General features: G+C 32.5%; 1 protein-coding gene across 1 annotated transcript in view; it reads left to right on the top strand.

The window, feature by feature from the left end:
* Positions 1-26,121, top strand: part of megf6b (multiple EGF-like-domains 6b) — a 128,964-nt gene that overhangs the window by 11,833 nt on the left and 91,010 nt on the right. The window contains exon 4 of the mRNA XM_087274139.1: positions 9,181-9,285. Coding sequence (XP_087130265.1) covers positions 9,181-9,285 — 105 coding nt within the window. The remainder of the gene's footprint in view (positions 1-9,180; positions 9,286-26,121) is intronic.

Genomic DNA, 26,121 nt, shown 5'->3' with positions numbered 1-26,121 from the left:
CTACTGTACAAAGGTTGGTCCCACTTTATATTAAGTGTCCTTAACTACTATGTACTTACATTAAAAAATAAATACAATGTACTTACTGTGTTTATAAAGTATTTGAGAACACTTGTGGTGCTTTTGAGTTGGGATAGAGGTTGGGTTATGAACAGGTTTGGTGGTATGGGTAGGTTTAAGGGTGGGTTAAGGTGTAAGGGATGGTCAACAGTGTATTTACAAATGTAATTACAAAAGTTAATTACAGATGTAATTACATACATGTATTTAATCAAGCATAAGTACACCGTAAATACATGTATGTACACAATAAGTACATTGTAACAAACTATTAATTCCTGTGTAAGTACATATTAGTTAAGGTCACTTAATATAAAGTGGGACCCAAAGGTTATTTACACTTAAATATACAGTATTTCGGATACCCGAGCTGGGTATTTTACATTGGTTCATTTTCATATTTTTCATATGGTTCATATATGACACATGTACAAGTTATAGCTCAAATTAAAGCTCTTGCCGGTGCTTATACGGTTCTAGCATTCTTTTTACTAAATTATATTCACAAATCAAACAGTTGTTGAATGAATCACAATGTTTCCTTGGCACAGAAGTGAAAACAAGACATTTATGATCACTAAGCAGCCCCAGATAGCACAGACAGCTGTCATCTCTTACCTTATGCTGTGCGCTTCAGGGCCATTCTCCTCTGTTTTTGAGGTGATGTGCATAAGTAATCCTTTTATATGTCTGATGTGGTCCAAACACAGTGAGTTATGTTTGATCAAACAAAAGAATAGTGAAATATGAAAACAATGATCGCTCCCTGTGGCTTGTACAGCACCTCTCATCAGTTGGAATGCAATAACTTTTGCATAGATTATGGCAGACACATTTTTCTTTTTTCCTATGATTACAGACATGTGCAGGAACCAACAAAATTAATTACAGCACACTAGACCACACAGAACCTAAAAGGTACACTTTCAAATTTGAGTTTATAAAAAAAAAAATACAAAAAGCGCCTCTTTTTTAGATGTTTATTATAACACAGACAACATATGCAGATATTTTAAACACTTTCAATAGTGTTTTATGAAAATTCAAAGAGTTTTCTTTAAAATTATACCAAATTTTTGCATTTACATCTCTGCATGTGGATTTGGGAAGCTTTTAAATTTGGGTAGGCAAAATCCAAGCGGAAATCCCAAAATAACAGCAGAGTTTAACTGGTTAATGCTTTATATTATATAATGTGCATTATACAAACCACAAAGTCACCCCAGCAGGTATCAGTAGCAAAATATAGTCATCCTGGAACGAATATGTCACAACATCTCCAATTTACAGGGGACATATTATGCATAAATCACTTTTATAAAGGGTTTAAACACAGTTGTGTGGCAGCAGTGTGTGAATATAACCAGCCTCAAATTGAAACAATGTATTAATTCAATTTTCTATAATCACACTTGATTAAAACAGTCTGCAGAAACACGTTGATTGACATTCTCCATTTGTACTTGTCGTCAGAGTGGGAAAGTTCTGCCCACTAGTGACCATCTCTCACTCATCAACATAGGACATCAGTATTGATTTTGAATCTGCCACTATGCTGACACATAGACATTTGTAGTTCCGCCCTCTTTTGAAAAAGAGTACAATCTCATTTGAATTTAAAGCGACAGTCCAATCAATTTCCAATAAACACAATCAAGTTTTGCCTTTTGTCATACATTGTTCTGATTATATGGCCAATTTTAGCATGACAATGTCAAATGTCCATAATCATGATGATTTAAAGTCCATTTTTGGACTTTTAATCCTAGTAAGTCCTGATTATGCTTCTATAGAGGTGTTTAGAGATACAAGTGGAGTCGGTCATAGTGATTTATAGTTCTAATTCAGAGTAATTAAGTTCATTTCAGTGTAAACGTGTCCAGATTATACATTAGAAAGTGCTTGAACACCTTCATGTGTCTAAATTTGTAGTTGTTAAGCCAGGAGGAACTAGTCACACATTACATATTTGGCTTTCATAACTAAGAAAAGCACAGTGGAGTTAGGCAAATGAGTGTCATGATTGGCTGTAATCCTCTTGGCTCTGGGTTTTCGTATGGATTTGAATGGAGTCAGTGTGTTGTGATGACTTACCAGGGTAAAAGTCAAGTTAGAAGTTAATGCTTTTATTCAGCAGGGATGCATTAATTTAATCAAAATCACTTGCAATTAGTTTAATACGCTTTATTACGCTTCGGTTTCAAACAAATGAAGTTCTTTCGCACTTTCACCCTGACTGCATCTTTATTCTCCCGCTAGTGTAGATGCTTGACTGAAGCAGCTGATATTCATTTACACTGAGGAAGGGCAGAGGGTTTCCGAAGAACTATTCAATTCAATTCATCTTTATTTCTATAGGGCTTTTACAATGTAGATCACAGGTGTCAATTCCAGTTCTGGGAGGGCCGCAGCTCTGCACACTTTAGTTCTAACCCTGCTCCAACACACCTGTAGGTTTTAAACACGAACTCGATTAAATTGATCAGGTGTGTTTAATGAAGGTTGAAACTAAACTGTGCAGAGCTGCGGCCCTCCAGAAACTGGATATGACACCTGTGATGTAGATTGTGTCAAAGCAGCTTCACATAGAAGATTATAGTGAATTAAAATAGTGTAGTTCAGTGTTTAAGTTCAGTTCAGTTTAGATAGGTTAAGTTCAGTGTGGTTTAATATTCACTGCTGAGAGTCCAAACACCGAAGAGCAAATCCATTGATGCGCAGCTCCACAAGTCCACAAACGGCGAGGAAATAACTTCCCCAATTGCAGAAAGTGAAGGATAAAAAAGCTCAAGAGAAACCAGGCTCACTTGGGCATGACCATTTCTCCTATGGCCAAACTTCTTGTGCAGAGCTGCAGTTTATGTGCCAGAGGCTGGAGAACGCTGGACATCAGTGAAGACTCTGCTGTTCCTGGGGTCTCACAGGAATCAGTCTCATGCTCTCCACTCCTCCATGACCACCACAGCAGCTGCTCAGGATACGGCCTGGTCCAGGATTATTGAAACCTTGGGATCATCTCTTCACAGGTCTTGAATCGCTTCAGCGGCACTGCATAATCTCTGGGGGCCTCAGGATGAGTATCCCTAGGGGGAAATAGAGAATAAAGAGAATAATCAGCATAGCGGCTGTTCATAGTGTATGTAAACAGGATGTGTGGAGCACATTCATGCATCATACCACTATGCGATGCATTGTGTGTACGCTTTACTAAACAGATAGGTCTTTAATCTAGTTTTGATCTGCGAAAGTGTGTCTGAGCCTCGGACATTATCAGGAAGGCTATTCCAGAGTTTAGGAGCCATAAATGAGAAGGCTTGACCTCCTTTAGTGGACTTTGCTATTCTAGGTACTACCAGAAGCCTTGAGTTTTGAGATCTTAAAGAGCGGGTTGGATTGTAGCGAGAAAGAAGGTTGGTTAGATAAACAGTTGCTATATTATTTAAAGCTTCATAGGTAAGAAGCAATAATTAATAATCAATATAAAACTTAACAGGCAGCCAGTGTAAGGAGGATAAAATTGGAGTGATATGATCATATTTTCCAGACCTGGTAAGACCTCTGGCAGCTGCATTTTGTACTTCCTGAAGTTTGTTAATAGAGGATGCTGGGCAGCCAGCAAACAGAGCAATACAGCAATCCAGCCTACTGAGAGGTTTCAGCTGCTGTCTGGGCTTTTACTGCTGAACTCCACCTCCCTTTCTTCATGTGTTCAATACTTTTACCCTGCGTCATTTCATTTTATTACACATAACTTAATTTGGAAACTAATTAGGCTGGCTTGTGTAGCAAGCCAGACTACTGTTATCCTATTTTTCTTCTGAGACTAAAAAACAAAACGCATCTCCTCCTAGAACTTTTGAGCTATGACCACCAAACTCACACCAGACCTCCAAACTAGTCTGACTCGGGTTGCTATATCTTTTTCGACTGATCTGACTTTCGGTTTTCCAAAAAACGTCCCGGGACCATCGGAAAAATCCCATTGACTTAACATTGGACCAAACTTTGTGACCGCATAACTCTGCATCAGACTGTCACACAGACTTTTAACTGAGCTCATTTAACTCAGAATACCTATCTGCCAATAAATGATAAACTTTTAACTTTCTGGCCACGCCTTAGCAACTACTTTTGGGACCCTAGAAACTGTCCCTTAGACTTCCACTGCAAAAGACTGTCATTGACTTTACATTGGATCAAATTTTGTGACCTCATAACTCTGCATCAGACTGTCCTACAGATGAATGGCTGAGCTCAGTTAACTCAGCCTAGCCAGCAACCAATCACTGATGGCCTTTTAACTTTCCAGCCACTCCCTAACAACCAGATTCTGCACCCTAGCAACTGTCCCATAGACTGCCATTTTAGAGGTTCAGATTGATATCGTCATGCTGAAGTGTGATAGAGACATGGGGGTTGTTTTTAACTGTTTATACTGGCAAGAAGCTTAGATACATCATCAGTCTAAGCTGTCAATCAACTCCATAGTGACAAAACAGACTAACCTAGCAACGATATAACAGCAGCTGTATCTCAGCATCAGAACATCGTAGAGAAGCGGGGGTCTATCTATCTATCTATCTATCTATCTATCTATCTATCTATCTATCTATCTATCTATCTATCTATCTATCTATCTATCTATCTATCTATCTATCTATCTATCTATCTATCTATCTATCTATCTATCTATCTATCTATCTATCTATCTATCTATCTATCTATCTATCTATCTATCTATCTATCTATCTATCTATCTATCTATCTATCCTTTTTAAAACTGTTTAAACTAAATAAACTATTAACAACATGCTTTCACAAGCCAGCCTCAAAGTTTGTCTCAACGAACATTAATAATCTAATTAGATTAGTTTTCTTTGCATATATAAATTTCCTTGGTTACTATCAACATACAGTGAAAATGTCCTTAAAAGACTTTAGTAAATCCAAGGAATCATTTATTTCAGTGCAGGGATCCTGATGTAGCACTTACCACACAAATTCCACATCACAGTTTAATATTTAGACTCAGTGGTTTGTTCAAGCTATTGTTATAGTTAACAAAGGCCTGATCCGTCTTTGTCTGAACTGTTTGTTTAGTTTAGCGAAGCGCTGATCAGTAATTGGATTTCAGCCGTTTGTTCGTCTGCTCTACTCATGTTTATTGTTCTGCTCTGAAGAGAAGCCCCTCTAATAGTTTGACTGCTGAGACTTTGGTTTGTCTTTTGAGGAGTTTTACTGCGCTAAACGGACCAGGAGACAATCTCTTAAGAGGGTTTTAGAGGACAGCTGTAGTCTGCATACTTCCACAAGTGGAGGATAGTAGCTATGAACACTAGTGAGGGCAGATGGCCAGTTTAATTTTACGTGAGTGAATGAATGAATGAATGTGAGGATGTGAGAGCTTGCAAACACACGCAAAATGCATAAATAAACACAAAACAATTATTGATATGTATTTGATTCATTTACATATTTTAAAAAGCCACTTCTAGTTTCTATGATTTCATTTGTATTAAAAAATATCTTGAAAAGTATATTGTTAATAATAATAATAATAATAATAATAATAATAATAATAATAATAATAATAATAATAATGTTAATAATAATAATAATAATCATCATTTTTAAAAAGTCACTTCTAGTTTCTATAAAATCATTGGTATTAAAAACATAAATCCTGTTACTAAAACATCTTTAATAGTTTGTTTTATTATTTAATTTAAAGGTGTTTCTTAAATATTATATAATATGATTAATAATATATAATATATAATTAATAATAATAATATTAATAATAATAAGAAGAAGATTATTTGAAAGGCCATTAGTTTCTATTAGTTCATTTGTATTAAAAAGTATGAATCTTGTTACTAAAATGACTTTAATAAAAATGTATTTATTTTATTGTTTACCTTAGAGTTGTTTCTTTAATATTATAATAATTATTATTAAATAATTATATTTAAAAAGCCATCTTTGTAGTTTCTATAAAATCGTTTTTATTAAAAACGTTTCAAAATTCCTAAGGTGTCACAGTGGCGCAGCAAGAAGGTCGCTGGTCAGAGCCTCGGCGGGGTCAGTTGGCATTTCTGTGTGGAGTTTGCATGTTCTCCCTGTGTTGGCGTTGGTTTCCTCCGGGTTCTCCGGTTTCCCCCACAGTCCAAAGACATGTGGTAAAGATGAATTGGGTAAACTAAATCGTATGAGTGTGAATGTTTCCCAGTCATGGGTTGCAGCTGGAAGGGCATCTGCTGCGTAAAACATATGTTGGAAAAGTTGGCGGTTCATTCCGCTGTGGCAATGCCAGAATAATAAAGGGACTAAGCTGAAAAGTAAATGAATGAATGAATGAATGAATGAATGAATGAATGAATGAATGAATGAATGAATGAATTATTATTATTATTATTATTATTATTATTATTATTACATAAATAATTTTTGTATTTATATTTATAACTAATATATATTTATATTTAATATTCCTTTACCAATATTTAAATTAGTTTTGTATCGTAGTGGTAGTTAGTTTATTAAAATATCATAATATTTATATTTATGTATTCAAATATGACTTTTTATATGTTGTAAATTAGCAAAAAATGTTATTTGAATATTCATTTACTTATTATAATTTGTTTATGAATGCAAATTATTAAAATGAGTAAATGAAATTACAATATTGCAAACTATTTTGATAATATTGACAATATTATTCATATGAATAATATCATTATCGATAATAATTACAATATTTTTATAAATCAACTGTACATTTTTATTTGAGATCTTTTTAAATCATATTTTTTCTTGATTTTAATACTTAAAGGGATCTTGAGGAGAATTATTGATATAATGAATATATAATGCTGCTGTTTCTCTAATCTGGTTGTAAGACTGTCAATGACTGAATAAATTGATAGAAATTGTTTATTATAATAATTATAATAAATTAATTATTTTTTAATCAAAAATAGATTGATAAAGAAAGCAAAAACAAATCTTCTGTACATGTCTTGGAAATCAAACAGTGAAACGTGTTGATGTGGTCAGGAACTGCAGACACATGTAAAATGATAAACATGACAGTGTGTGATTCAGTACAGCATAAACATCAGCAAACGCTTCATTTACTGTATTTACAGTCTGTGGCTTTGATTTCCAAAATGTTGACTGCGTTTTGATGATTTCCTGCTTTCGAAAGCCAATAATTCACCTCATTTAACAAATAGTGGATTCCACACAATAACATGCAAACTCTGTGTGGAGTTTGCATGTTCTTCCTGTGTTGGTGTGGATTTCCTCTGGGTGCTCCAGTTTACCCCACAGTCCAAACACATGCGCTATAGGGGAATTGAAGAAATTGGCCATAGTGTATGAGTGTGTGTGAATGAGAGTGTATGAGTGTTTCCCAGTACTAGGTTGCAGCTGGAAGTGCATCCGCTGCACAAAACATATGAAAAATGAATGAATGAATATTTTATAATAATATATAATAATTAAACAATTGTGTATTTTTAAAGTCTTACATGTTTATATTAGCATGTTTGTTCCTGCCTGTTTGTATGAAACTAATGTTCAGTGTTTTTTTTGGGGGGGTGGGGGGTTAATTTTAATTTGCAATACATGACACAACTGGAACCCATAAAACACACACATGAAGGTTTAATTCTGTAAGGCTTGTTGACTGGGATGTTTCTCATTAAGTCTAAATATCTGCAGAACTTCATCAGTTTACTGCCGGCTCTTTCTGGCTTCACCAAAATTACCTTTTTTTTTCTTGAGGAAAACCAATTGACTTTTAATTGTTTTATATTAAAGTGCTCTTGAAGACTTCCTTCCACTTGAACACAACAGACACTTGACAATCCTCATCCAAAAGTGTCCAGAACTGACCTCTAGAACAACAGCAGTGACTAAAGCAGTAAATGTAAATGTATGTTCTGGGTGGTCTATCCAAATCACCAACAATGGCTGCAGTTAAAAAGACTGATTGTCCATCACAGTGGTAGAAATGACCTGTGTGGTATAATATTTTATTTTTAAACGGATTTATTTTCATTTGATCATTTATTTTATCAGATTAAATTTGAATTAATTTTTTCTGAACACATTTATTTTTCGATAATTTTACATTTTATTTTATTTTAATATTTTTATTTTTATTTATTTTTATTTTTAATGCTTATTAATTTTTTTTTCCTCTGTAATTTTTTATTTTATTATTTTTTAAATACATTTATTTAATTTTTTGTTATTTTTATTTTATTTTGTTATACATTTATTATTATGTTTATTTGACATTTTATTTGTTTATTTGTTTTTTTACTTACTTTTAATTTCTGAACACATTTATTTTTGATAATTTAAAATTTCATTTTATTTTATACATTTTTATTTATTTTTGATTTTATAAACACATTTTTTTTCTAATTAAAATTTTCATTTTATTAGTTTTTGTTTTACTTTTTTATTTCTGAACCCATCTATGTTTTTTATAAGTTTACATTTTATATTATATACTTTTAATGTTTTTAAGTTACTTTTATTTCTGAACACATTTTTTTAATAAGTCCAAATTGAATTAAATTTAATATTATTAGTTAAAATTAAATTAAATATTATTATTTTGTTTTATTGTATTTAATTTTTGAATGTTTATTTTTTGATCGTTTTACATTTTATTTTTAATTTAATTAAATTTAATTAAATTTAATTAAATTTAATTAAATTTAATTTAATTTAATTTAATTTAATTTAATTTAATTTAATTTAATTTAATTTAATTTAATTTAATTTAATTTAATTTAATTTAATTTAATTTAATTTAATTTGAAAAACTTAGTTTTTATTTTGTTGTATTTTTTAACACTTTTGTTTAGTTTTGTTTTCAATGCTCATTTAAATGGTCATGCTAAGTTATTTTTTCATTAGATTTTTGAACCAATTAATTTTTTTTAAAAAATTTAACATTAAATTTAATTAACATTTTTAATTTAATTTAATTTAATTTAATTTAATTTAATTTAATTTAATTTAATTTAATTTAATTTAATTTAATTTAACACACAATTCAGATTTTAATTAATCTATTTTGTGTCTTGTGTCCTCCAGCGGTCTGCAGGTCTGGTGTGTGTTTTAATGGCGGTCAGTGTAAAGAAGGTTCCGCTCAGCTCTGTGTGTGTCCAGCAGGATTCAGCGGCCCCAGCTGCCAATATGGTAAGATAATACGGTACATTTTTTTCCCTTCCACTGTATATCAGCTGATATGCATTTCTTATACTGTATATTTTATTTTTTTCATGTGTAAACACCACTCAAGAAAATACACTCAAAACATGACATTTGCTGTTTGTTTAAATTATATATTTAATGAGCTCAAACAATTTAATTGTTTTATGTTCAATCTACTTTGTAACAAATAATAAGGTAACTTCATGTTGTTTAACACAAATCGATTGTGTAGAAAGCAGTATTTTTTGGAGTGTTTATAAAGTGTATCTAAATATAAATATATATATATATATATATATATATATATATATATATATATATATATATATATATATATATATATATATATATATATATATATATATATATATATATATATATATATATATATATATATATATACATAAATATAAAGAGTATTTAAAATGATTTTTTGGTTTAATAATATTTGTAACATTGAGTTTCCCCTCAGCGGAGTGTTTTTTCTGGGTCTGTTGGAGTCTGTAATGCATTAAAAGTCAAGAATGTGATCTGTATTTTGAGTGGTTGGCTGTGAGAGAGGATGCTAATAATGGAGGATGTTGTTTTTAGCTGATAATCTGCACACCGCAGGAAATTCTTGGCCAATCTTGTCCTACTTTTGGATTTTTTTTTTTTGGGTGTGTTACAGAAATTGGCAAACTGCAATGTGTGCAAGTAGAATAAGTTAGACAAGTGTTATATTTGTTCTCAAATATAAATGATGTGCGCTTATTGTTTTATACATGCTTTAAATCTATTTGTTTATTTAAAGACAAAGATATTTTATTTATTTTATTTATTTTTTGTGTTTTTATTTTATTTTATGTGTGAAATATACAGTGCTCAGCATATATGAGTACATCTCTCACAGATCTCTCATTCAAATTAACATTTTCTGTTGGATGCTTTACAATATTATATTTGTGCATATACATTAGTTTAGTTGATACTGAAGCCAAATCTGGAGCTCATCTAACAAAATAATTAATGATAACAGTCCAAAACATAGTAGCCCAAATGTGTATGTTAGGGAAAAATATAAAATAAATATGTAAAAAAGAGGAAAAATCAAGAAAAGCAAAGAATATATATAATTTTGTTGAAATATTTTTGTAAATATTAATTGTCAAATTGTGGTGCGCTCATTTATGAGCAGTATATAAATGTTATACCTATTGAATCAGATTATTAGATAATAAATGATTAATTTTAATTGTAAAAAGATAATAAAACCAATTAAACTTGACAAAAAATCATATAAATTTTTGTAAATGACAGGGCGCATCTGCATATTTTTATTAGACCATTATTTAGTGCATTTTTTGTAATTATCTTTTATTTCTGAACACATTTATTTTTTTTGATCTTTTAAATTTTCATTTAATTTTATTCTTTTTTTCTTTCTTTTTGAAAAATATTAATTATTTTTATTTTATTTTACAACTTATATTATTTTATCTTACCACTTTCAGAACCCATTTATTTTTTGATAATTTTATTTATTTTTTTATTTTTAATTTACATATATTTATTTATATTCAGTTTCGTTTATTTCTATTTCATAAATGTGTGTAAATATGTATTCATTTAGTTTTCATATTAGGCAAATGATTTATTTATTTCTTGTGTAAATCCACCAGAGGCCGCTGTCGACTCACTGACTGACCGATCCCCCCACCCTCCTCCTTCCCTAAACCCAACCAATAATGTTTTCAAAAGCACCGTTTGACCAGTGCCCACTCACTTCCCTTAAAAAAATTTTTTTTAATCTCCCAAAACAATTCCATATAAATTCACATATTTGCTTTAAAATTCCACACAGAAATATTAAATAGTTCTGTCTGGCCCTGATAATAATTAATAACTCAATATAAAAAAAGTGTAAATGCTAAAGTATAAAAGTTCAGACGTGTTTTGTTGACAGTGAAGGATGTGGCTGTTTGAGCAGAAGTGTTGGGTCATGTTCACTGTGTGGGTCAAATGGAGGATCTGCTGGTGTTAATGGAGCAGGACGGTCAGAGTTGTCGGTTTTACAGAGTTATGAATGGACATCTGACCGACAAGACCCAGAGTTATAAATACTGAGCTGTCAGGGAGTTCAGCTGAGGTCACAGACCAGATTACAATATTTGGTTGCCAGAATGTTCCCAGAATGTTTTCTGTTGGTTGGCCGGAAATGTTGGAATGTTGGAATGGAAAGTGGAATGTTCGCTGTAAGTTAGAAGAACATTCCTTGAACATTCTCTTTAAGTTGTGAATTAAATTAAATAAAATAATTGCGACCCCAGATTAATAATAGGACTAAGCCGAAAAGAAAATTATTAAATTAAATTAAATTAAATTAAATTATGCTCTAGTTTCCCCCACTAGTTCAAAGACATGCTGTATAGGTGAATTGAGTAAGCTAAATTGGCCGTAGTGTGTGTGTGTGTGAATGCAAGGTTGTATGGATGCTTCTTTGTGTTGAGTTGCAACTGGAAGGGCATCTGCTGTGTAAAACAAATGCTGGAAAAGTTGGCGGTTCGATCTGCTGTTGTGACCCCTGATAAAGAAAGGGACTAAGCTGAAAAGAAAATGAATGAATGAAATTAAACAAAATAAAAATAAATAAAATAAAATAAAAATAATCTAAAATTCAGTTTAATTTAGTGATAATTTAATACATTAAAATCATTTAGAATAAATAAAAAATAGTTAAAATAAAAAATAAAAACGAATAAATAAAAATGCATAAAATAAAAGGTAAACTAATATAAATATTTATATATAAATGTATTTATTTTCATATGTTTTACTATTTTTATTTCTTATTGATTCTTGTTTTTTATTTATTTATTATTTCGTTGTGTATATATATTTTTTATTTTTAATAATATATACACACACACGCACACACATACAAAATGAACTAATAAATAAATAAACAAGAATCGATAAGAAATAAAAATAGTAAAACATATAAAAAATAAATAAATGCAAACCAATAAAAAATATATCAAATAATTAAAATTAATTAATAAAATAAATAAATAAATAAATAAATAAAAATGAATGAATAAATAAATTAGTTATTTTGTGCTCTAAGATATCTCATATGCTTTCTGAGATATCTCATATGCTTTTCATATCACCATGATCAGATGCTTTCTGAACCGCTGTTTTCTCATGTTTATTGTGTGTTTATTTTGATAAGAGGAAAGAGCGCAGCACATATTTGCACTAAATACATGTCGCCGTCTGGATTCTTGGATCACTCTTTCATTGCTTTTTACTTATAATCAAGTATTGGGACTCTTGGGACTCGATAGGCACGTGTTTATCAGGAGTTTAGCACACATAGAGAGCAGGAAATATGCCGGAGAGATTAATATTGCTGAGTAGGGTCTGGGAAAGCAGCGGTGATGACAGATTGTTTGTGGAAATGAACGGTTGATGTACTCGACTCTTGTAAGTTGTGCAATGAATTGTCTGAAGATTATCTGCATGGACACTAAAACTGCAGTTGGATTTACTGAGCCTAATGTTTATGATAAAATAGCATGATGGATTCTTTCTTTTACAGTTTATATATATTAAAATGTTTATAATTATATGCATTGTTATATATATTATATATTAATTTAGTTTTTTTAATATAATATTTATTTAACAATATTTAATTTGGGGCTGCATGGTGGTGCAGTGGGTAGCGCTGTCGCCTCACAGCAAGAAGGTCGCTGGTTTGAGCCTCGGCTGGGCCAGTTTGCATGTTCTCGCCGTGTTGGCGTGGGTTTCCTCCGGGTGCTCCAAAGACATGCGCTGTAGGTGAATTGGGTAAGCTAAATTGTGTGTAGTCTATGTGTGTGTGAGAATGGAAGTGTATGGGTGTTTCCCAGTGATGGGTTGCAGTTGGAAGGGCATCCGCTGTGTAAAACATATGCTGAATGAATGAATGAATATTTATTTGTATTTAATAATATTTACTATAAAGTATTTTACATATATTTTGTTTCAGTTAATGTGTATATATTGTCGGTTGGCTCTATGTTGGTTCTGGCTCTGGTTAGCAGATATAACAGGTAATCAGTGGTTTTAGCAGTAACTCATCCACACTTCCGGATAATGCAGTTTCTCATGCTCACGTGTGTATTTTACAAGTCTCTTGCTGTGAAACATGTGTTTAACATCACACACACTCCATCTGGACAAGGGCATTTTCACAGTATTTCCCAATGTTTTTTTCTTCTGGAGAAAGTCTTATTTGTTTTATTTCGGCTAGAATAAAAGCAGCTTTTAATTTTTTAAAAATCATTTTAAGGTCAATATTAACCCCCTTAAGCTATATTTGTTTTGGATAGTCTACCGTAGTGGTTCTCAAAGTGGGGGTCAGGACCCCCGAAGGGTCGCAGGACAATGAAGGGGGGTCGCCTAGTGATTTCCAAAAATCTATTTATTTTTATTAAACCATAAGAATTACCATATTTTATCCATAACCGCTGAGGAGAAAAAAATCGTTTATAGTTACTATAGCAGCCTATAGTTACTAGTTCTATTGGTTTGCGACCCTTGGGGTAATTACAATATATTATCAGACATACTGTGAAAATTTCCTTGCTCTGTTAAACATCATTTTGAAAATATTTTAAAAAGAAGAAAAAAAATCAAAGGGGGCTTATAATTCAGACTTCAACTGTATATATACAATATGCATAATGCTCATGTCAAAATATTTCTCTTTACTATAAATTACTATAGTATTTAAATGTGTAACAGCTGCTTTTATTGTATTTTTTGTTTGTGCTGCTGTATACTATAATGTGTTTCTGTTTAGTACAGCATATTATTTACAGTAAATAACTGAACTGAACTATTCTGCCTCATATGTTTCATTGACAGTTTTATTGATCACTAAGATAGAATTGACTGGGATTTAAGTTGCTTCGATTTAAAAATAAAAATTGCAAATATAGCTTAGATGTAGCTAAGCTACTTTTGCCATGTAGCTTTTAGCTTAGCTTGCTACATTTCCCAGGGGGTAGCTTTAGTGTAGTTAAGCTACATTTTAAGTAGAGTAGCTAATAGCTTAGCTCACTACATTTTTCAAGCAGCTTGCCCAACACTGCCTATCCCCTTTAAGAGTCAGTTGCGTCGCTCCATGGCGCATTTGCTATTTACATGGCGACTTTGTAAGTGGAAAAACTGAACGCTTCACTGGCGAGAAAACAGTTAAACAGAGCATCAAAACCTGTCAAGCTTTAATCTGAGATAACCACCTCCTGAATGTACTTTAACTCTTACTTAATATATTTACCGGTTTTTGGTGTGAGTAAAAACATGGCATTGTGTATATGCATTTTTATGTTATTTAAATGCAAATGAGCTGAGGCTTTGTACGCTTTTCTGATGCTCCAGAAACAACAGAACAAACTAATCATCCACAGCCAGAATAGTCTGTAGAGCATTGGTAGTGCTGTTTTCTTTACAGCCGGGTGTTCTGTCTGGTACTGTAAGTGTGTGGTGATGACTGAAGTGTCTACAGCTGATCCGACTGGCTGATCTGAGATCAGAGTCAGTCTACAGCTCTTTTTCTTCTTCAGTAAACACTCATAAGTGAACTTGATCTGCACCTGCTTTACACTCCTCAGGGGACTCTGACACATTCCACATTTATCAGCTGTTTTTTCATGAGTAAATGTATTTGGTCACTGTTACTAATGCAAAATTATCTATTTATCTATCTATCTATCTATCTATCTATCTATCTATCTATCTATCTATCTATCTATCTATCTATCTATCTATCTATCTATCTATCTATCTATCTATCTATCTATCTATCTATCTATCTATCTATCTATATATATATATATATATATATATATATATATATATAAGTGGTGGGCCGTTATTGCCGTTAACATGCTGCATTTACGCAAGACTCTTATCGCGCGATAAATAAAATTTCGCAGTTAATCTATTCTCAAAGTTGGGTTGGGAGCTGGGTCTGTTCTACGCAAGCTATGATGACTTGCACCTTGATATTTTAGTGCGGATGTATACCTGACTGGTGAGCCGTCTGACAAAAAAGTGCCCTTCTGAATCAAATCAACCGGATGCCTGACTTTAACTACAGTTTGGCAGTTTCACTTTAACTCATGAACATTTCATTCATGCCCCTTTGACAAACTGGGGTATTAGACGCAAATAAGGAGTAAGGACTGGTGAGAGTGTTTTGAAATTTAATATTGCACGCCAAATTTAAAGAAAAAAACTTTTTCATTTCGCGATGTGTGTTTGTGTGTGTGTTCTGTTTAGTTCAGTTATGATTTTAGTTGGATTAAGGTGATCAAAAAAAAAGCTTATGTAGGCCGACAGTTCACAACTCATGTTTAACTGAATAAACTGTTAGTAAACACAAGTACATCTTATTGAACATCATTTATTTTCATCACCAATTATCATAGTAGGACAGTTTGTCAAGCAGTTTGTGATGCATTTGGAAACAGGAGATAAGCCCCTGGTCTAATGAGCCACCTGGCTTGAGAAACCCATTTTCAAAGACTTATTATTTGGGTAGCACACATATTCTGAGGCAGGATAGGGTATATATATATATATTTAGCCCCCCCCCTTTGATTTTTTTTTTTTTTTAAATATTTTCCAAATTATGTTTAAGAGAGCAAGGAAATTTTTACAGTGTGTCTGATAACATTTCTTCTTCTGGAGAAAGTCTTACTGGTTTTATTTTGGCTAGAATAAAATAAGTTTTTATTTTTTTTAAAAACAATTTTAAGGTCAATATTATTAGCCCCTTTAAGCTAATTTTTTTTCCAATTGTCTACAGAACAAACCATCCTTATACAATAACTTGCCCAATTACCCTATCCTGCCTAGTTAACCTAAGAAATCTAGTTAGGCCTTCACATGTCACTTTAAGCTGTATAGGAGTGTCTTGAAAATGATCTAGTCAAATATTATTTACTGTCATCATGGCAAAGATAAAATAAATCAGTTATAAGAGATGAGTTATTAAAACTATTATGTCTAGATATGTGTTGATAAATTCTTCCCTCCGTTAAACAGAAATTGGGGAAAAAATAAACAGAGGGGCTTATAATTCTGACTGCAATATATATATATATATATATATATATATATATATATATATATATATATATATATATATATATATATATAGGAATATTTAATATAAATAAATGTATAATATGAATTTCTATTCATAATATACATAATTCATTATATAAATAATAAAAATGGAAATATATAAAACCCTGTGTGTATCCCTCTAATTGCAGGTCGAGTTGTGAGATCTGCTGTGTGCAGGATTTAGGCCCAATAAGTAAGAATTCTGTTTTGTGAGTTTAAGAGAAGGAAATTGTTGGTCATCAAGTCTTAAACATCTTTAATACACTCAGAGTTCAGACATCTCATCAGGTTTAGTTGAAATAAATGAGTATCATCTGCTTAGCAGTGAAAGCTGATCCCATGTCTTCTAATAATATCTAAATGATTTCTTTTATCTTTGCCATGATGACAGCACATCAAATTTTAATAGATATTTTTCAGGATACTAGTATGCAGCTTAATTTAACTAGGTTTATTAGGCAAGTTAGGGTAATTCGGCAAGTCATTGTATAACAGTGGTTTGCTCTGTAGACAATCAAAAACAAATTTAGCTTAAAGGGGCTAATAATATTGACCTTAAAATGGTTTAAAAAAAAAACTGCTTTTATTCTAGCCGAAATAAAACAAATAAGATTTTCTCCAGAAGAAAAAATATTAACAGACATACAGTGAAAATTCCGTGTGTAATTCTGACTTCAACTATCTTCACCTCGTGTGATGGAGCAGTAATTTGGACATTCCTCTGCAGTCCGTCAGTCCTTCAGGTCCCGACAGGTACAAACACTGCAGCTTCAAAAACCAGACCAACCAAAAACAGGGCTTTTGTCTGCATGTCAGCCTGTTCCTCCTGCTCCACAAACACCATTAGAGACCCTCAGACACAAACCCAGGGGCTTTTCAGAAGATTGCGGGTGTATAGACGAGTTAATCTCTCAGGAAAGCGCTGGACGGCTGTCTGAGAGGAAGAAAAAAGCTTGAAAAACACGCTTGAGCGCACAGAGGCAGATCGCTGGGTCGACAGCAGGCCAGCAGGTCCTCTAATTACTTTTAAAAAATGTCAAAGCATCATTAAGTGATGTGATGAACATGAGCGCTGGCATAATCATTGATTTATTGAGCTGAAAATGAGGAATGTTTCCACAGTGGGCGACTGAGACTCGTTTTCAGCCCCCGTTTTAGGGTTGTTTATGCTGGAAAACATTTTGTTCTGCAGTATTTTGGTTTGATCACTCAATACAGTCAAGATAATGCTCTGAAATGCAAATTGAATTGAGAATTTAAGATCTTGCTAAGCTCTTGCTGGTTTATAGTTAACAATAACGATAATTCACCTTTTTCAAAATGTATTTAGGTAATACAGTGACTCAGTGGTAAGCATTTTCGCCTCACAGAAGAGTTCTGGCTGGGTCAATTGGTGTTTCTGTGTGGAGTTTGCATGTTCTCCCGTGTTGGCGTGGGTTTCCTCCGGTTGTTCCGGTTTCCCCACAGATGAGTGTGTTTGTGTGTTTCCCAGTACTGGGTTGCAGCTGGAAGGCAAGCCGTTGTGAAAAACATATGCTGGATAAGTTGGCGGTTCATTCCGCTGTGACGACACCAGATAAATAAAAGGACTAAGCCGAAGGAAAAAGAATGAATGAAAAATGTATGTATGTATTGATTTATTGTTATTTTTTTATTTTATCTTTGTCATGATGACAGCACATAATATTTAAATAGATATTTTTATTTATAATAGATTTATTTTTATTTATTTATTTGATTATTATTATGATAATATAAATTATTTTTTATATATTTATTCATCCATACTTAAATAAATAAATATATATTTTTTATTGTTTAAATTGTATTTTATATCAATTGTAGTTGTATTTGTATTTTGTTGAACATTTATTTATTGAATTAATTACTATATTTAGTTTTGCATTTGCATATTCGTAAATAAGTGAGTTTATGCTAAACAAATAAAAATGTATAATTTTCCTTTATATTTGTTTTTTATTTATTTAAAAACACCATTATTTTATTTTTGTTTAGGCAGTGAAAAGGTTATGCTAAACATTAATAAAACTATATCAATTTTTCCGTTTTATTTATTTATTTATTTACTAATATTTACTTAATTATTACAATTTATTTACAATTAATAAAGGCATTGAATTAGTCTGTTCATGCTAAACAAAAATAAATATTTATCATTTTAGTTTACTATTTAATTTATTTATTAATTGCATATTTATTTTATTATTTAGTTTTATTTCAATTTATTTTAGCCAATGACTGAGTCAGTTTATTCTAAACCAATAAATCTTGATTATTTTTATATTTATTTTCATTAATATTTTATCTATTAATTAATTTATTAACTAAATTTTTTATTTCATTATTTGGTTTTATTTTTATTTATTATAGTCATTGAGTAAGTCGGTTTATGCTAAGCAAGAGTACATATTTATCATTTTTATATAATTTTTTTTATTTAAAATTTAAATTAAATATTTATATGTTTTTATTTAGCTTAATTCTATTTATTATTTGCTCAATTATTTGTTTTTCTTATTTCTTTTATTTTGATTTGATATATTTATAGTCCATGACGCGGTGGCTCAGTGGTTAGCACTTTCGCCTCAGCAAGAAGGTTTGCATGTTCTCCCCGTGTTGGCGTGGGTTTCCTCTGGGTGCTCCGGTTTCCCCCACAGTCCAAACACATGCACTATAGGGGAATGGAATAAACTGAATTGGCCGTAGTGGATGAGAGTGTGTGTGTGTGTTTACCAGTACTGGGTTGCAGCTGGAAAGGCATCCACTGTGTTAAACATGCTGGAATAGTTGGCGGTTCATTCCGCTGTGGCGAATAAAGGGACTAAACCAAAAAGGAAAATGAATGAATGATATATTTATATCCAGCAAATGAAGTAATTTTGCTGAAGAGGAGAAAAAGATCTGCCATGGGGCCAGAGAAAGCTTAATCCCAAGCCAAACAAGATTATTTTTCTTACCCAATCATCTTTTTGAAAGCATTGCAGGACTCTAAACTTCACTTCTAAACTACTCAAGTGTGTGTAAAAGGCAGAAAAGCGTGTGTGTGAGTGTGTGTCAGAGGTTTTCTTGTCAACACACGCCTCAGGACGAGTTGAAAACAAAACACAGCTGTTCTGAAAGACAGAAATGTGGGGAATCCTGATGGTTTTTGTGCAGCAGTTTATAGAAGAGTCGCTCACAGATCTGTTTATTTAATCCCTCAGTCTTTGTGTGCACAGACGACACACTCTGCCAGCTTTCTCTAGCCAGCGGCAGGATGCTAAATATTTAATATTGGAATTAAATGTTGTAGTCGAGCCTTTTGTCTGAGATGTTTCTCTTAAACTTCCTTTGGAGGAAACAAAAATAGACAAAAGTGAGCTGATGGTTGTAGAGTTCAAACTGAGGAAGAGTCGATGTGGAGAAATGTACAAGTTTGCGTGAAGGTCCGTTTGTGGGGACTCTGTCTTTGGAGCTTTCTGAAGAATTAAAGCATAATGAGATAGAAACAAATGTTTTCTCATTATTTTGTTTGTTCGTTTGTTTGATTGTTCATTCTTTCAAAAGTTAAATCATTCTGTCGTTTGTTCGTTTGATCCTTTGTTTGTTTGCACTTTCATTTGTGCAGTCTTTTATTTGTTTGCTTATTCTTTCGTCCAGTCTTTTATTTGTTAATTTATTCATTTGTTTGCTCTTCCTTTCTTTCATTAGTTCATCCATTTTTTAAATTTGTTCGATTGTTCTTTCATTCATTTTGTTTTTTCGTTTGTTCTTTCGTTGTTTCAAATTCATTCTTTAATTTGTTCTTTCATTCTTACTTAAATTTTTTTGTTTGTTTGTTCTTTTATTCATTCGCTCTTTATTAATTTATTCTTTCATTTGTACTTTCATTCTTTCATTTGTTTGTTTGCATGTTCGTTCGTTCATTCGACTGTTTGATTGTTCTTTTAGTCTTTTGTTGTTTCATGCGTTTATTTTTTTATTTCAGTAACTTATCCATGTTTTCATTTGTTTGTTTGTTTGTCCTCTCGTTCATTCTTTCATTTGTTCTGTCTTTCATTCGTTGATTCATTTTTTCATTCGTTCATTTATTTGTTCTTTCGTTTGCTTGTTCATTCATTTGTTTGTTTGTTTCTTTAATTGTTGATTTGTTCATTTGTTATTTCTTGTGTCTTTTTGTTCATTTTTTCATTTGTTCTTTCATTCTTTTGTTTGTTTGTTGCTTCATTCATTTGTTCTTTCGTTTGTTTGTTTGATTGTTCATTCGTTCTTTTGGTCTTTTGTTCTTTCATTCAGTTGTTTTTTCATCAGTCCATCCTTTTTTATTCGTTCCTTTGTTGTTTAGTTTGTTCGTTAGTTTGTTTGTCCTTTTATTTATTTTTATTTGTTCTTTCATTCGATAATTTATTCTTTCGTTCGTTCATTAATACTTTTGTTCTTTCTTTCGTTTGTTTATTCCTTCATTCATTTGATCATTTGTTTGATTGTTTGTTCTTTTGCTCTTTTGTTCATTCGTTCAATCGTTCATTAATTTGTTCATTCGTCCTTTAATTCATTCTATCAATTGTTTTTTTTAATTCTTTCATTCATTCTTTTGTTCATTCAATTGGCTTTTCCTTTCTTTTCATTCCTTCATTCTTTTTTGTTCATTTGTTTGTTTGTTTGTTCTTTCGTTCTTTTGTTCATTAATTTGTTTGTTTGTCCGTTTGTTTATTTGTCCTTTCATTCATTCATTCATTCATTCATTCATTCATTCATTCATTCATTCATTTATTCATTCATTCATTCATTCATTCATTCATTCATTCATTCATTCAGTTTTTTTTCATTTATTTCTTTATTTGTTTGTTCGTTCTTTCGTTAATTAGTTTTTTTTCATTAGTTCATCCATTATTTCATTTGTTTTTTTGTTCTTTCATTAATCCGCTCTGTTCGTTTGTTCATTCGTCCTTTCATTCATTTTTTATTTGTTCTTTCATTCGTTCATTCATTCTATTGTTCATTTGTTTTTTCTTTCATTAGTTCATCCATATTTTTCATTTGCTCATTTTTGTTCCTTTATTCATTCATTTATTCGTTTGTTAATTCTTTCATTTATTCTTCCATTTGTTTGTTTTTTTCATTTGTTTGATTGTTTTGATCATTCATTTGTTCGTTCATCTATCTTTCTTTCTTTCTTTCTTTCTTTCTTTCTTTCTTTCTTTCGTTTATGTTTTGCTTTCGTTCTTTCCATCATTGATTTTATAGTTTTTATTTATTTGCGTGTTTGGTCTTTTTATATATTCTTTTTATTTAATGTATTTTATTGATTTAAAGTTTTTATTTATACAATTTGCTTAAATTATTAGTCCAGTATTTCATCTATTTAGTTTTTGTTTATTCTTTAATAATAATATTAATAGTAGTAGCATTAATAATAATAAGAAGATAATAATCATTGTTCATTCTTTTGCCTATTCTTTTGTTTCTTTGTTTGTTTGTTTGTTTGTTTGTTTTTGTTCGTCTGTTTGTTTGTTTATTCTTTCTTTTGTTCTTTCTCTCACTTGTTTATTTCTTTGCTTGTCCATCCATCTGTCCCCTCTTTACTCTACTTTTCCCTCTCAGTGGAAACATTCAGTTTCTCCCACAGCCTATAAAGCTGAAAAGCTTTTAATGAAAGCATCATGAAGTAGATGATTGTTGGTTCTTCACACAGCAGCCGTCTGATGTCTAACATGCACTGATGTGGTCACATTAACAGCAGAAATATCTTTTATACGCATTTACACAAACATAAGGACATATGCACACACATACACATACATATGCACACACACACACGCACACATTAATGTTGGACAGATGTTTGAGGATAAATACAGCGATGAGCTGTAATAGTCTTTGTGTTTTTGTCTTGGTCTGCTTTAAATAAAGGCTGGAGGTCGGCAGCGCTCTGATATTAGTCTACAGAGGAGAGCTATGCTTTGATTTCTCCATCTCATCGATATGTTTAGTTGTTATTAGACAGAGTTTAATACGAAGAAATGCACTCATGAGGAACATACAGTACAGATGGTAATGCAGAGCTGTGTTGAACTGATCACTAAAATATGTTGTCACAACGTTTTGATAATGTTTGCACTTTGCTTGTATGAATGATTTATACAGTTTTGACTTTGTTTAAAGAGATCTTCTTCAGATGATGTTTTAGTAAGGGAGGCTCTGGCCTATAAAGCACGTGTGTGGTTGGTTATGAATATGCCAGTAGCAGTTATTGTTATGGATTATGTGTGGCTGTATGTCTCTGTTCTCTTTCACTGTGAACCCAGCAGCTCTTTTTCAAGTGCACTGTGTAGGCAGCAGGGGGCAGTGTGTACCCTATATCTTCTTTCTTCTTCTTGCTTGTTGGTTTGTGTGAAATAGACCGGGATTATATTTATTGGATGATACCATGAGCCGTTTTGCTGAATTAGCAGATTATTATTGCCCAGACACACAACACTAATCTTTATAATGAAGTCTTAAAGTGGAGCTATTATGCAAATATAAATATAAATAATAATAATATATAATATATTATAATTATAATAATAATATGAATAAACACAGTTGTGTGAATATAAGCAGCCTTTTAATGATAAAATTGTGTTAATTTATTGTTTATAATCAGACTGGATAGAAACAGTCTGCAGAATCACTTTGATTGACGTTCTCCCTTTGAACGTGTCATTAGAGGGGGACAGCCCCGCCCACTAGTGACCATTTCTCCCTCATTAGCATAGGACATTAGTCTTGAATCTTCCACTATGCTGACACATGAATTTGTAGCTCCGCCCTCTTTTAAAAGGAGCACAATCTCATTTGAATTTAAAGTGACAGTCACCAAAATGGCACAATTTGGATCAAAGCCTAAAAGGGTCAGTTTCAGAGAGTTACAAAACATTATTTGTGTGGTATTTTTAGCTGAAACTTCACACACACACACACACACACACACACACACACACACACACACACACACACACACACACACACACACACACACACACACACACACACACACACACACACACACACACACACTCTAGGAACATCAGAGACTTATTTTGCATCTTGTCAAAAAAGAGCATAATAGGTCCCCTTTAAATGGACAGCTCACCCAAAAATAAACACTTTGGGCTCTATTTTGACGATCTTGGTGCAAAGTCTAAAGCGCAGGGCCCAAAGCAATAAAGGGTGTGTCAGAGTCCACTTTTGGTATTTTAAGGACGGAAAAATCTGCTTTGTGCTGTGGCGCATGGTCTAACAGGGTTGAGCTTATTCTTTTAATGAGTTATAGGTGTGTTTTGAGAATAAACCAATCAGAGTCTCATCTCCCATTCCCTTTAAGAGCCAGTTGCGTCGCTCCAGTGGAAAAACTGAACGATTTACTAGTGAGAAAACAGTTAAACAGAGCATCTTCAGCGAGAGAATGAGAAATGAGCCTCCTCATTCTTTATTTTCACTTTTACTCTCTTTCGTGGATAAGGAAACGTGTTGTACGCACAGACGTCCATTAGCCTATGCACAATTAATTACATTTTTTAAGCAAAAATATTTGTTTCAAAACTATTTCTAAATTCAGTTGTAATTTCCAGCAATGGACTAAATGATCAATAATAACAAAGTGTGCTCAAAAAACTGAGTTATTTAAAAAAAAACACATGCTGTGCCCCATATGGTTCACAACCTGACAGGTGGACAAATCTAAGCTTGTTTTTAATTAAACAAATATAAATATGCAGATAATAAATAATACTATATTGGGTTATTAAGGGGGTGCCATTTTCCTTTTTGTAACTGTTTTCTCCTGTTTATGTTAGTAAGGGAGTGAGAGTATTTTTTATGTATTTTTCTTTTCTTTTCTTTTATAGATCATTTAGTTCCCTTTCTCTCAGTTAGAGAATTTTGTTTGTTGTTGTTTTTTTTAACCCTCCCTTAATCCTTCAATAAATCTTTTGTTAATCTTTATTTAGGTTGCATATTTCTTTTGTTTAATCCTTTGAGAGGTTGCTCATGGGACCTTCCTGCTGACACACACACACACACACACAAAACTCCACTAACATTCTGTTGCGTACCTGTGTCCCCCTAGACAGAGTTGAGGGGAACGTAACACTAATAATGATAACATTATACAAAAGCAAGTTGTCATGAATAAAATGAAAAAGCCCCTTGAGTTGAAGTAGGCATGAGAGTATGGTTTTTATATTTATGTAGAAAACAATAATTTTTGTAATATTTTAATCCTTTAATTCTTTTTCATGTGTAAAGATAAAGGTATTTGATATACGCTCTCTGCACTGGACTTTAGACCTCCTCTCAGCTTATCTATTGAACAGTCTATTTTAGCTCTTCAAAATAGCAATGCGCCTCAACACGCCTCCTTTTTTAGACCAGAACGCCTATGGGTACACATATGAGCGCAAATGCATTTGCTATTAAAATAACGTGGTGCAAAACGTCAAAAATGACCCTTGTGCCAAGCTTAAACTAGCAAACAACAATTGCGACTAATATTGTGCCGCATTGCGCCGGGTATATGGATTTTGGGTGCTTTCACACATATAGTATATTTCCTTTGGTCTGGAACACGGTCAAAAACATAGACTGTATTATTTTTTGCCTATATAGAAAATGTATTGGTTTCTATTATGAATGGCTTTTTTCTTCAGAACATTTTTCAGAGTATCTTGTTTCATGTTCAACAGAAGTTAAAGTTTAGACTTACTTGAGTGTTGGTAAATTTTTATCTTTGGGTGAAATATAACTTCAAGGTCACTATGAAGATATGTATATTTCTGGAAACATCATTCGTTCATTCATTTGAGAGGGGTCTGGCTGCAGACCTGGTGCAGTGCAATCTGGGCTGCATCCAATGCTTTTTAATGGGCTCACCTAACCCCACCCCTAACCCTACCTGTCAAAGTGACATCACTCACTCCATTTGAGTGCATTGTGTCTGACATTGCATCGCTGAGTGATCCAATCTCAGCTTGCCTTGTAAAGGCTGCATCCAGATACTATTGATTCATTTTCCTTCTGCTTAGTCCCTTTATTTAGCAGGGGTCGCCACAGCAGAATGAACTGACAACTATTCCCGGTTCTGCAACCTAGTACTTGGAAAACACCCATACACACACTCACACACTACGGCCAGTTTAGTTTATTCAATTCACCTATAGCGCATGTGTCTGGACTGTGGGGGAAACTGGAGCACCTGGAGGAAACCCATGCCAACACGGGGAGAATATGCAAACTCCACATAGAAATGCCAACTGACCCAGCCGAGACTTGAATCAGCGATCTTCTTTCTGTGAGGGGACAGTGCTAACCACTGAGCCACGGTGTCGCCCTTCTGGAAACATAATATTTCTTAAAAATGGTTTTGTAACAGGCTAAAGTCAAAATTGTAAATAAGCTAGACTAAATTCTTCAGCCCTGCGCAGATGCATCACGTCTTTTAGCGTGTTGAGTGTGTGATCAGAATGGTTTTCTCTGTCTCTGTGTGAGCCGTCTGATCCAGCATCTGTGCAGAACTGCAGTCTGAACCCCCGTCTGCACAAAAACACAGCAGAGAGGAAGCACACGACGCACAACTGGAATGCAAACACACAAATCACACGGTTTGACACT

The sequence above is a fragment of the Danio rerio genome, chromosome 11 (assembly GCF_052040795.2).
Source record: "Danio rerio strain M-AB ecotype USA chromosome 11, GRCz13ab, whole genome shotgun sequence".
Classification (NCBI taxonomy): Eukaryota; Metazoa; Chordata; class Actinopteri; order Cypriniformes; family Danionidae; genus Danio; species Danio rerio.
The sequence above is the reverse complement of the archived record's forward strand: the minus strand, read 5'-3'. Positions and strand labels throughout refer to the sequence as shown.